The 14,594-nt window shown below is 32.7% G+C and overlaps 1 protein-coding gene across 1 annotated transcript; it reads right to left on the bottom strand.

Annotated features, from left to right (window-relative positions):
* Positions 1–1,998: 1,998 nt before the first annotated feature.
* Positions 1,999–14,581, bottom strand: LOC110018987 (DEAD-box ATP-dependent RNA helicase 9-like; the record flags this gene model as incomplete). The annotated part of the gene is given in 4 exon segments (XM_020716502.1): positions 1,999–2,310; positions 2,990–3,404; positions 3,530–3,657; positions 14,038–14,581. Coding segments are annotated over 4 exon segments (1,257 nt in total), but the record flags the coding sequence as incomplete, so codon positions are not given.
* Positions 14,582–14,594: the final 13 nt, after the last annotated feature.

The raw sequence follows: 14,594 nt of genomic DNA, 5'->3' as shown, positions 1-14,594 counted from the left end.
AATTTTAGTTTAACGAGCCAATTTCGAGCAGAACAAGAACACACTGTTCACGAGCTAATTTCGAACACGAGCCGATCGGTTCACGAGCCAATTTCGAACACGAGCCGATTTCGTCGAACACGAGCTATTTCGAATGAGTCAAACATGAGTCAAGCCTGAGCTCGCTCAAGCTCGGCTCGTTTACAGCTCTACTGCCCTGGGATGCAAACAAGAGAAATAGAAATAGGTGCTTTCAAAAATAAAAATAAGTTAATCATAAAACAGGTCAAATTAGAGTTAATTGATAAACTAATATTAACTCAAATAAAAATTCTACAAAGAAAGAAATACCCAATGAAAATCACATCAGAATTACATATCACGCACTCAAACTCCAATCACAAAATAAGCCAGTAACATTGTAAAAATGGGGGAAAAAAAAAGAACAAGGCATACATCAAAAGTAAAAAGAATCTAGGCATCATGCAGGTACAAGGAGGTCTCCCCTAAAAACTAACAATTATCATTAGAATTTCGCTCAAAAGGATTTGTATTTAACCCTCACTCAAGCAGCCATGAATGAAATTTTCATTTTATAGTAATAGTTATCTTAGATATGCAATACTTAAACCATCAGATTCATAAAATCAGCATCACACCAAGTAACAGAAAAAAATCTTAGATACATAAGGGGAAAGAAAAGTCAAGCAAAGAGAACAAAAAGAGAGTTTCAAGAAATCTCTTCATCCAGATTGTCCAAGCTATGATTAAAAACATACACTAATCTTTTCATATATATATATATATATATGGAAATTTAGTATTTGGGGCTCTGCCAAATACCGATTTCATTTTGAAAAAAATAATATATATATATATATATATATAATCTAATTGTTAGTTTTTTTAAATATTATAATATTAAGTTTTTAAAAATTTTAATATTTTAATAATAAGATTAAGGGGCATTTACATACATACCAGTCAACTCCGTATATTTTAAATATCTAACACCTAAACTTTCATATTTAAACGCATATCACTCAAATCTTTTAACATCATATCAAAAAGTGAAATGCACATTTCCATGCTTACATTTATGACATCAAAGTGCTATAAAGATAAATATCAAACTTTAGGTGCTAGATAGATAAATACATAAGAATTGTGAGATATGCATGTAAATTCCCCCTAAAAGTAATCAGTGCATGACTAATATTTCTAATTTTTTAATAAAATATTGAAAATCAACTTCCGAATTAATATTCCTTATTTGCATTTACAACAAAAATCCTTTATACCACTAAGTAGAGTCGGCTACATGAATCATTTTTCTCTAGTGTCCTATTGAGTGTCGTACTTAGTTCTAATAGATTAAAATTATTTTTTATACAATATGCCCAAGTCTCTTTAGGTCTACCTCTACCTTTCTTAACATTTATCAAATCTAAAACATCTACTCTCCTAACTAGAACATCAGATGGTTGACGTTTAATGTGATCAAATCATCTAAGACGAATCCCTCTAATCTTGTCTAAACATTCCTTATATTTATTTAATTTAAAAAATTTGTTTCTACCAAATATTATAAATTGTAATAGTGGTCAACAGTTGTGTACTCCCAATTCAAAGCCTACTTATTTTTTAAATTAATACACTCGTTTGAAAACTTACAAAAGCCTAAGATGGAGTTTGCTAAATTTAAAGTTTTAATCATTTCAATTTGTTTTTAAATACAAAAAATAAAAACAGCTTTAACCTATTTATAAAAACAAAACAAGAAACAATCCCAAACAAGTCCTCGGCTATTCTTTTTAACAAAATTTTGGAAACAATCATTTATGAGAAAAAAAGGGTTAAAACAAAAAAATAGACGAACAGAAAACATTTGACAAAAGTATAATATCAAGTATTAATATCAAGTATTATATGCACACTATAAACAAATCAAACTCAGTACTTCATAAAAGTGAAAAAAAAAAATAGAAGAGATGAAAAAAGAAAAGTTCAACCACGCACCAAGTCAACATTAGGAATATCCAGTCCACGAGCGGCAACATCTGTAGCAATCAAAATGCTAAACCGACCATCCCGGAAGCCAGCAAGTGTTCTCTCTCTCTGGTTTTGGGAAATATCACCATGCAAAGCCTCACAAGGATAGCTCCTGCTCATAGCATAAGCCAAACGATCAGCATCCCGTTTGGTTTGGGTGAAAACTATGCATTTTCCTCCCTTGGCATGTTCCTATACAAGAACAATGAAAAATTAGTTCAAAATTAAGACGTTATATAAAGGAATCCCAATTTATTCAACGACCACTTGCCTTGACCAGTGGGCCAAAAGATTAAAAAATGTTCAAAAACAATACATCAAAAATGACCAATAGAAAGACTTAATTTATATACAAAAAATTATGAATGCAAGTATACGGAAGTACCAATTCAAAAGCTAAGGGTCACTTTGGCATCACTTCTACTTTACGTTTTTTATATTTTTTATATTTTCTTTTGCATTTGAAAACATATTTGAACTAGACCATATAAAAAAAATTATGAATGCAAATATTCGAAAGTGGCAATTCAAAATCTAAGAGCCTCTTTGGCATTACTTTTACTTCATGTTTCTGTTTTTATATTTTCTTTTATTTTTCGAAAACATATTTGGTTAGTATAATTTTTATATGTTTTTATCTTTTTTTATTTTAAAAAACAAGTTGTTTTTCAAAACACTCAAAACACCTAAAAGATGTTTTGAGTGTTTTTAAAAACAGCTAGCTCAGACAAATGTGTTTTAATTTAAATCAAAATATAAATAAATTAAATAAAAACAAAAATAAAAGCCATACCAAATGACTCCTAAATAACCAGATTTGAAAGCAAGAGGCAATGGACAAATGACAGAATGACAAAGCTTATTGAGATATGTAAGGTTGTAAAGCATGTTTACTTGAAGAATGAAAAAAGAAGGTTTCACCAAAAACTGAAATGAGAGGCTAGAAACCATTCTTCATACTCACAAGATCAATTGTAACTGGATTATTAAGATACTTCTGAGAAACTTTTCTAATCCAGGTTGGCATAGTTGCTGAGAACATCATACTTTGACGTTTTTGTGGCAACTTCTCCAAAATCACCTCCACATCTTCAGCAAAACCAACAGCAAGCATCTGGTCAGCTTCATCAAGAACAACAAATTGCACCTCAGACAAATTTAAGGCGCCTCTATTAAGTAAATCAATAACTCTGCCTGGGGTGCCAACTATAATATCTATGCCATAACTCAAGGTTCTCATTTGCTGTTGAATAGGGACACCCCCATATACACACAGTGTGTCCAACTGTGATGATTCCCTGAATTCCTTGTCCACTTGTCGAGCAAGTTCTCGTGTTGGTGCCAGAACCAAGGCTAAAGGATTTCTTCCACGCCTGTAAAAATGAAAGAGAAAGAAACACAAAAACTTATTTACTAAATGATGAAAGAAATCATGTGCAGAAACCATGTTTACATGTCATTTAACAAATTAATAAATTGAAAACACCAAGACACTAACCCATGTTTAGCATTATAGCGAATAATATTATCCAATATTGGAATCCCAAAAGCAAGAGTCTTGCCCGTTCCAGTTTTGGCTCTACCAATCATATCGCGTCCTTGCATTGCTGGTTCCAGAACTGCTTTCTTAAAACATAAAACAGAAGAAAGTGTCAGCACAAGACCAATATAGGATTGGATCCTTGTTGGTGCAAGGATACTTTAGAATTTAAAATAGAAAAATATACTTGTAAATAGAATATGAAATGGAATATATGGCCACAATGTATACAAGAACAAAAGCCTAAAATCCAGAATTCTAGATTTGAAGGGTATTAAATAATCCCTAATGTATTGGAAGGATTTTCAGTAAAACGCTGCTACCAAGATGCTAAGATTTACGTGGTTCAACCAAAATACGCATTCGTTCATATACAATGAAGAGGATATATAGAAACCAAAAAGGCATACAGATAAAAAAAGCATAAGAAAGCATCTTCACTCAATAACAACCAATCTCATCATAAAAAAGAAGTGCCAAATTACCCAAGTTAAATAAAATAGAAAATAACATATGAGAAATGATAAATAAAAAATATTTTATTAATACTGAAAAGTTGCCCACCTAAAATTTCCTCAAAATGACATCTTCACACATGCCTATGGAATTACCACAAATTGGTGTGCTTTCACAACATCAACATCAACAACAACAACAACAACAAAGCCTTAATTATCAACATCAACATCAACAACAACAACAACAAAGCCTTAATCCCACTATGTAGGGTCGGGTACATGAATCCTCTTTCTCCATTGCGTTCTATTTAGTGTCATATTTTCATTTAATTCTAATAAATTAAGATCATTTTTTATACAATAAGCCCAAGTCTTCCTAGGTATACCTGTCTTTATTAACATAAGTCGAATCTAAAACATCTACTCTCATAATCAGATCATTAGATCGTCGACGCTTAATGTGACAAAACCATCTAAGACGACTTTCTCTAATTTTGTTCGTCACAGGAGCTACACCAACCCTATCACGAATATATTCATTTCGCCTTTTGTCTCTAAGTGTAAAGCCACTCATCCACCTAATCATTCTCATCTCGGCAACACTTAACTTAGTATTATGCTTCTCTTTTAAAGGCCAACATTCAACCCCATAAAGCATTGCAGATCTCACCACTGTCTTATAAAATCTTCCTGTCAGTCTAAGCGGTACATTTCTATCACACAACAGGCCCAAAGCATTCCTCCACCTTCCTGTCAGTCTAAGCCGTATATTTCTATCACACAACAGGCCCGAAGCATTCCTCCATTTCAACCAACCAGCTTGAATTCTACTATTAACATCTCCATCAATATCACATATCATCATCGCTTTGAACAATTGACCCGAGATATCTAAATCGTTCACACATTTTAATAATTTGATCACCCAAAATTACACTTTTGTCACTATAGTTATTACTACTAAAATTACATTCCATGTATTCAGTTTTAGTTCTACTCAAACGAAGGCCTTTAGACTCCAATGTAGACCTCCATAATCCAATTTTTTGCTGAGCTTTTTCTCTCATCTTATCCACGAGAAAGATATCAATATATCATCAGCAAAATACATACACCAAGGTACATCCTCCTGTAAATGTCCAGTAAGACCATCCATAACTAAAGCAAAAGGATATGTGCTTAAAGCCGATCCCTGATGTAATCCAACAAAAATAGGAAAATATTTGGTCAATCCTCCTTCAGTTCGAACACAATTAACAGCTCTAGTATACAATTCATGTCATGATTTTTTTGACAAATTTTACGCTGGTTGTCGACTGCCTAAAAAAATCTTCTTTTTTACTCATCTTTTCTCCCTCCCACTCTAACTATTTTTACCTTTCTATTTTTTTCCAAAAATAGTTGACTACAAATTTCTTATCTCATTTTATCTCAACAAAAAATTCAATTACCAGATTCTCCTGATCAGATCTGGCCACCACTCAAGCACCTGATTGCATGCACATTCATCAGCTCTAATCCCATAGCCCTAAATTCCTGTCTTTTGGCCTCTCATAAGTTTAGGGATGATCTCAAATTTAAATTAAGTTGAAATTTTAACTTCATGTTATCTTAAAATAATAATTCTCTATCAAACATTAAATTTATTTATAACCAAAAATAAAAATATTAGTGTAATGATTGCCTACGCCTTTATGATTTGAATTCTCCCATAATTCCAGTTCTTCAAAACCTTACGTCCCAAGCATCATTTGAGATTTCACTATGGGCCCCAACTTGGTAATTTTTAGGTTTTTAATGTCATCATCCCCCATATAGTACAATATCGTTAATTGGATATTCCATTAGGTACTCTACCCTCTGAGATGTTAAAATGGAGACAAAAGGAGGCAGTGAGAGTCGACCAAAGGCTCTTAGAACCTCCCTAAAGGATATTTTTTAGCAATGGAAATAGAATGCTTCAAGAAGGATGCAAGAAGGGGCTGGTAAGGACAAAATTGTTGATACTAGGGCTGCCAACTCATTCCACACTAAAGTAAAAAATATATATATTGAGAAATTAGTGCACAAATTACTTTATTTCATTTATGAAACATAAATTGCAAGAGGATTTTTTTTAATGTGTACAAATTGCAAGAAGATGGAGATTGCAAGAGGTGTGGCAATTAGATGATCGGAAATATAGCCAACAATGACTGCAATAGAATCAAAAGAGAGAATCGAGGAAATTTTTAATGATGTGTTTTCTCATTTATTTCACAATTGATGGTTATGTTAATGGAAAAGCCTTCATGAGAATCTTTTTTATGTTAAGGGACCAAATAGAGAGTTTTAGAAACATGGATCTATATTATTTGCTGTCCAAAACTCAGAGATCTGGTTGCCAACAGAATTGGAATTGCTAGAGGTGTGGTAATTAGATGATGACGAAGACGGGAAACAATGACCTCATAGAATTAAACAAGAGGAAATGGAAGAGAAATATAATGATGCTTTTTGTCATTTATTTCTCAATTGATTGATATGATAATGGAAATAACTTCAAAAAAATCCCTCTATGTAAGGGACCAAATAGACAGCTTTAAAAACATCGACCTACATTAAGTGAGATTCAAAACTCAAGGACCTGCATGATATTTACCCAAAATATTATTTATATTTTTCTCTGAACAATCCCTCATCAAATACTGTTCATACTATAAAGAAGCTATTGTTAAAATCCGAACAAATCTTCCCCTAGCTCAATTATGGAAGCAATTTATTTAGGATGCCTATAATTCATCTCCAAAACAAGTACCTCAAGTTCCTAAAACCCCAAGGTTAACCACCCAGCAACCTATAAAGCCCAATGAAACCTAAATTTGAGAAACATCCAAAGTATATATGTTGCACACCAAAAGTACACCTATGACTAAATCAAGTGGTTATTCACTTACTCTGAATGCTACAATAGTGCAACATAGCTAAATAAAGCAAACAATTTATTCAAGATGCCTATAACTCATCTCCCAAACAAGCTCCTAAAGTTCATAAAACCCATAAGGTTGAGCACTCGGCAACCTCATAAAGCCCAATGAAACCTAAATTTGAGAGACATCCAAAGTATATATGTTGCACACCGAAGAGGGTCCACTGACATCAAGAGTACACCTACCACTAAATCAAGAGGTTATTGACTCATTCTGAATGCTACAATATTATAACATAGCCCATAACATGTTCCTTTGTCTTGTAGCATAACCTGCTTACAAAAGATTAACCTTTTCTACTTCCTATAATCATTATATTACTATAGAAATTATGATAAAATTGAAGTAGCTCCAATCAAAGTTGCACATTTTGCTACTTCCTACAATTACTATACTCCATTAATTAATAACTCCTTTGTCCACCAACTCTGTTAGCCTTCATGACAGCCAAGCAACCCTAAAACTATTAAAAAAAAATTAACGTATGGGGTATGCATTTTGCTTCATTGAGAGCACTCAAAGATACCAGATTGATCTAAGCTTTCATATATGTCTAACCCCAATCAATACAATATCCTAATCACGCCATCAAACATCCTCAACTACACGATGCCAAAACAAGCTCTCTTGCATGTTACAATAATTCTCATACAAATATAACTACTAACATTATTTATAAGTGAAAACGACTCCCTATTAGGTAATGCAGAAATTATGCTTAATCTAGAATGCCAAATCTTTGCACTCATCATCAATAGTTATCAAAACAGCATCCCTAATATGATAATTCACCTCACCTTCTTCACAATCGAACACTCTTCAAGCCATCAAAAGAACTAAAAGTCATACTTCATAGCCATTATATCTCACATTAAATTGAGAAGAGACATCGATTGTTAAAATTAACACCAAACATGCATACAAAAGAACTTGACAAAAATGAGTAAAGTAAACACAACTAAAAATATCAAATTAAAAAAGAAAACCCTCGAGACTAAAATAAATACCAAGTTTTACTTGATTAGACTAAAATAAGCATATTTCCATATTAACCTCCCCTTGGGAAAGGTTGTGAACTTTAGCAGACAAGAACTCTCAATGATTGGCCCTTCAGAGGCTGTATATCCCTTAGTTGAATAGATACATCTTATCTATACCAAAAACTAAATTTAGACATAGTATAAATATAGATAATCTAAAATCCATAAATTGAAATTTATATTGTTGTGAACCTAGAACCCTAGTCTAATCAATCCTAGGCACTCCCACGGAGGCATTTAAGATATTTGAGTGCAACCAGCTAAGTTGATTGTCTATACCCAAAGCTTTTTTTTATGGACATATCCCTCAATTGACAATTAAAAATTATTAAAAAAATTCTTAAACTCACACATGACCTAATAAATCATGATGTGTTATAACAATGTACCGACTTTGTTGTATTGGAGTCATGGTTTTCTTTTGCTATGATTAAATATATGTTTAGATGGAGTCTCCAAGCTATATTAAAATAAAGAAATTTTGAGTTGTAACTAGATGCAATGCAATCATTTTTTTCAAAAGCCTATGCATTTATGTATACAATTGGAGATAAATTAAGGACTATCTTATTGGCATAGATTCACATTTGAGGTATTTATTTGTGTTCAACAAAAAAGCAGATGATATTTAGCCATTAAGTTAAAAATGGGAATTCTTTGCTTTGTTATTATTCGATACAAATGCTTATATACCATTTTCACATCAGCTATTCTATAATACCTAAAAACTCTTTTTTTTTTATATTAAACTACTACAATTAAATTTTCAAACAAATTAAACCAATGAAACAAAATCAACCTTATTCTTTATTAAGAATAATAATACATAATCCCTCACTTGATCAAAAATTTCAAATCCCGAAAAAAAGAATCCATTTTTCTCGGCAAAGCAAAGTAGTTTAAAGCTCCTAAACATACATAATGTGTTAACATTTGGTTTACCATCCTACACATAAATGTGTGGCTTGTCATAAAAGTAAAGTTTGTGCACAATTTTTGCAAGTCCTACAAACCATCAAACAACAAATGCTCACAGAAGACCAAATAAAAAAATAAAAATAAAAATGGATAGACACTTTGCATTTACACCCTCATATCATGAATCAAATAAATCTCTCATAAACAGTGAAGATTATAAGTCCCGTTACCTACTGAAAATAGCTATCCTATCTAGAATGTCTTTTGGAGGCTTAAACAACATTAACTTCAAAGTGATTAGAAGGGTTAGTTGGCTTTCCCTTTCTAAGATAGAAGTCAGCCCAAAATAGTCAAGCATCCTGCCCCCTATAGTCAAGATGTATGAGTCCCTTCGTAAGCATCATTCTAACAAATAGATGAATAAAAACACATTGCCCCTATTCTTGCATTAGACTTTGGAAGGGTTGTATCATGAACATATAATAAGTCAATGCCTTCGGTAACTATCTCAAAGCATTTTAAAACTGTAAATTCATTAATAGAATTAGGTACGAGGCAAATTTCCTTAACTTCAATACTACAAGCCTTCACATTGCTTAATAATATTTCATTATTATTACGAAAGAGTGAGTCCCACTTTTAAAAAATTGAATCAACATGAATATAAAAACACTGTTTAAAATCAAATTAAAAATAAAAATACACTTTAAGACATTTTAGACCCTAAAGCATCCTTAAAAATCAAGGTTAAATGCTCCCAACTTTTATTTGGAATCTAGATATCCTTTAATCAAGTTGAGTTAAACTGATTTAATTCCTATATCGAATCCCTCAAAACTAAGAAAATTGAGATCATAGTTAAACATACCCTGAATAATTTTCCTATATTATTCAAGAAATTTTACATAAAATGTTTTAAAATCTGCTGCCTTCTAGCGAAACCATGAGGAGTTTGTTTTTTATTTCTAGACATAGCACAACCATTTCCCATGAAGGCTCTATTGTAGCTCATTATCCACAAAAGAGGAGGATTTTATCAATTATAAAGAAACAACACACTAAACAATTGCACCAAAAACACTCTTCAATAAACATAATTATACCCAATCTCACTAAGAAAATAATTAATTTCTAAAGTCGAACAAAAGAAAGAATAACAAAAGAAAGAATAACAAAAGAAATAGAATAAAAAAAGAAAAATTGAAACTACTATAAATTACCCAATTAATACTTCCTCAAATAAGCAACTTCTATGAAATCATCACAAAATAAAATAGGGTTCTCTTCTTTTCTTTCTTTACCCATTCATTTTTTTACTCTCTACATCTACTCTACAATGGAGAAAAAAGATTCATGTAGTCGACCCCACATAGTAGGATTAAGTCTTTGTTGTTGTTGTACGTCTACTCTACAAAAAAGCAATTGCTTACCAATTTCTCTTCTTATTTCTTACCAAATTCAGCTCAAACAAATTCACTCACGAACTTTCTCACAACCAAATATCAGACACACGCATGGGATGACACATGCACGGGTCAACCTAAAGATCATAGGCCTAAAGTCCATATATCAGCCTAATATTTATAGGAGTTTAAGAAGTTAGAGATCGAATTTCAAACTCTAAATTTGTATTTGTCTTAAAATAATGTTTCTTACACGGTTTTGAAAAGTAATTAATCAAAAAATAAAATCACTCTTTTTTATTTATTTTAAATATGCTTCTTTGAACTTTTACACTTACCTTGAAAAAGTATTAATTTATAATATTAAAATTAAACTCACTATCATTTTTTTTGTCAAGATATGGAATCCATCTAGTTCGAAATATACAACTTTTAGTATCTCAACGTAAATGAAAGAAAATAGAATGTAAATTAGGATGCAAACCACATTACATGAACACATGAGTTACTATTATTCAAAAAATGGCCCCAAATGGTTACTGAACTTCCCAACTACCACTTGTCGCTCACCATCCACTTCATTCAATAAAAATCTCCAAACCTCAAAATATGAATCATGAATATGAACACAAACATGGTAAAACAGTAAAACAAACACAATGTGAATGCAACTACATAACAAAACTGTAAGCAAAAACATTACATGCCATAGATAAAATGTTACATTTTTATAAAAATATGTAATTTATAATACTTTTGCTCAAGGAAATATCTCATGAATTATAATATTATATACATATACTTCACAAAAAAAAAGCTTAACAATAATAAAAAATAGCCAATATAAATCATAAAAGAGATGCTTCATCACATATGCAAGTATCATTCTTTAAAAACTCTCCATTATGTTCCATTAATCAATCTCAATTGTCAATTAATTTTGCATATATATTGATATCATATGAATGGGCTATATATCCCTCACACGTGCCCACGTAACATGTCAAGCTAGGTCTCTAACCTGTGTTGCAAACTAATCTTGAAAAGATTCTAACACAATTTTTAGCATGTTAAACATTTATTGGGGCATGTAGAAAAATGTGTCCAAGTCAAGACATCCGACACAAAAACAGATGATATTTGAAATAATTTTTCCTTCCTAATCTCACTCATTTGCCTTCCAACAACTTGATTTAAGTGGTCATAGGTTCATATTTGAAGCCATAAAAAGCATGGGCATGGAATGATTTAAGTAAAGCCCGTGGATGAGTGAGAAAGAAAAATTCTCTCATTTGGTTGACTGATATCAAAAATTTTTATGGGTGAGTAACTCAACATGATTTTTTATGAGTGAATCCCAACTTTCTCTTGTCTAGATTTTGTTTTATAGTAGTCGGTTTGATCGAGTAAAATATTTTGTACAAGGAATGAATTTCAGTGGAATTAAACGGGATCAAGCCAAAAAACTATTCACCTCAAATTTTATTCATAAATTGAAGGTCATCTCATCACAAAAAATCTTATGAATCCAAGATTGAGCCTAAACCAACCATATCTTTCTTAAGTATGCAAGTCTCAGTGAAAGTGAGATCTATTCAGTTAAGTTTTTGTCTTGGATTTGGATTGTTTGCCAATACTAAAGTGAAGAAAAGCAAGGTGAAAAATATGTTCAAATTTTCATATAAATATTTTTAGATGATCTTTCATATATCCAATTGCATAGGTGAAGGCATAGTCAATTATAATTTTATATCTGGATCTAGAATCATGAATAGATAGAGGTGGCATGTGTGGGGACTTCTCTAGAAGAAGTTCTCACGGGGGATCCTGAGATAAATAAGAGTGAGTCATTCAAGTTGAGTTGAACCAGCTTTATCTCGAATTTGTAGCATGTCCATTAATGAGTGATAGATGATAATGTCTCCATTTGTCACTATGCAAGCATCTGAGGGTCAGCCAGACAATGCCGGAAAAACTCTCATCGCGATATTTCAATTGATGATGTTTAATCATGTTAAGGAGTTTTCAATATTGTGTGGCTTGATTGACAATATTCTAACATTTTAAAACTTTGTCAACAACTATAAACCCTTATTTCAAGTGTCATTTGCAGTGAATTGCTTCTCTTAAGAAAAACCATTTTGATAAAAAGAAAATTCTACCATCGTTATCATATGGCAACCTCAAAATTGAACTTTTAAAACATGAAAATATTATGGAACTCGGATTGCCACCTAAAATTATTGTCGACTATCTTGGGTGTTTCAAAATTTGTGCATCATCCATCTACTAGAAGACTATCCTAGTCATTCATAGTCACCTTCTCAACCTTTCCCCATTGCTTTATCCATTGTCTCATGATCAAGTTGCCTCCAACTCAAAGAGAACAAGTTAGTAAGAGAATTGTTCCAACCATACTCAATTGCATCCTTGACCTGTTTGCATCACTTTATTTGTCTCCTCAAGGTTGCATCTACCTCTAATTGGAAGTTTGTTTCGATCATCTTTACTAGCGTTCACAACCTTCCTATATTGCACCATCCGCTTAAGGTTGACCCGCCTCCCCCTCCAAGAGGAAGCCTTTCCTAACCCTCAACAATTTCCTACTAACCTACAATTTCAACATAATGTTGTTATGAGCCTAGGATAAGGATAGTCCTAAAAGCTTCAACTAACTCAACAAAATTTTCAAATCAGTGGGGATGACTTCTCCAAATTCAAGAAATAGACAAAAGCTATAATTCATATTAATTTCCATCTACTAGTTAAAGCTACTTCCACTAGGACATGCTTCATGTTTTTTTCATTTTCAAATTTTTCATGTGAAGAATCTACAAGCATGCTCAATTTAAACTTCAATGTGTGAAAAATGTTATGTATAGCTAAAACTATCAAGTTGGTTTTTATATATAATGATTTGGCAGCTAGCATGCAACAATAGTGATAAATTCCTTCAGCTATATACTTCCAATTTTGCTTCATTTTCTTAGAGCTACATCAAATTTGTATTAGAACGAGTTAATGGAAGTGGTACATCACCAGATATCAAACTTCTCTCCAAATAATCTTCAATGAAGGTGGAATGATAAAGTATTCATTAGATGGATGTAGCATATCCAAACAAAACTCGCCAACCACAATCCAACACATTCAATTGCCGTTTCCAATCACCAACCACCCCTCTTTAACAACTTCATTTAATTAGAAAAGAGCTCGTATTTGGGGCTACAAAAAGCACTAATATGAAATGTAATGGATGGGTGAGTCAACTTAGGTAATTGAATACCCTGATGTTATAGGTGAACGAGTTTCCACAGTTTTGGGTGAGTGATTCCTCACTTAACCTCAAGTATTTTTTTCATTTAGGCAATTACTACTTTCAATTTGTTCAGCAGACTACACCAAAATTTTTCAAGAAGATAAAACTGAAATCAATCAGTTAGCTAAGAATTCAGCTCTGTCTTCATATACTACTACAATTTTACAACTTGTAAGAAAGTTTGCAAGAAAGTAGAAATATCCTATCAACGTAATAGTTCGCATAAGTATAATCTCGTCACATTTAGCCGATTTCCAACATTTAATCAATTAAATGAAAGTTCTAAATAAAAATATCCATCACGACAAAAATAATATTAACAAAAGTCATGCAGCAAATTCTAATCAACGAATCAATACCTGAATAGGAAACAGTTTGGTGATACTCTTTCTTGCGAGCGCCGAGACAATTTCCTGCGAAATTCCAAGCTTGGCGATCTCAAGCCCATCGTCCCCTCTCTTCCCTTCGTCATAGTACTCATCGACGGCGAACTCTGCCCGCGTAATCTCACTCGCTCTAAAATTGAGCGGCAACGCAGAGAAATGGAACTCCCTCCGCCCAAGGTCTCCGATCGAAGGCTTCCCCGCCTCCGCAGAAGTCCCATGCAGTCCTCGACATAAACATGCCAGAGGAGCAGAAGACGACTCCCGAGGGATCGCGGCAGCAAGCCGCGATAGCTCAGAGGAAAGGAGGGCAACAATAGCCTGCCTTGACGTCGAAGAGTTGGTAATGGACGCTGACCTCCGAAATAAAAAGTTCATCTTGGCGAAGCCTGACGATAAATTACAGAGCAAGGATAAACCCTAGAAAACGGCTAGGGTTTTGCAAACTACAACGAAAGAAGGCGTAGCGGCCAAGGGAGACTAGTCCTAAGGTGGTTTTGATGGAGCGAAGATATTTTATGCTCTGTTCCCCT

This window comes from Phalaenopsis equestris, unplaced genomic scaffold (genome assembly GCF_001263595.1).
Source record: "Phalaenopsis equestris unplaced genomic scaffold, ASM126359v1 Scaffold000037, whole genome shotgun sequence".
NCBI classification, from domain to species: Eukaryota; Viridiplantae; Streptophyta; class Magnoliopsida; order Asparagales; family Orchidaceae; genus Phalaenopsis; species Phalaenopsis equestris.
This window is presented reverse-complemented; position numbering and strand designations above follow the sequence as displayed.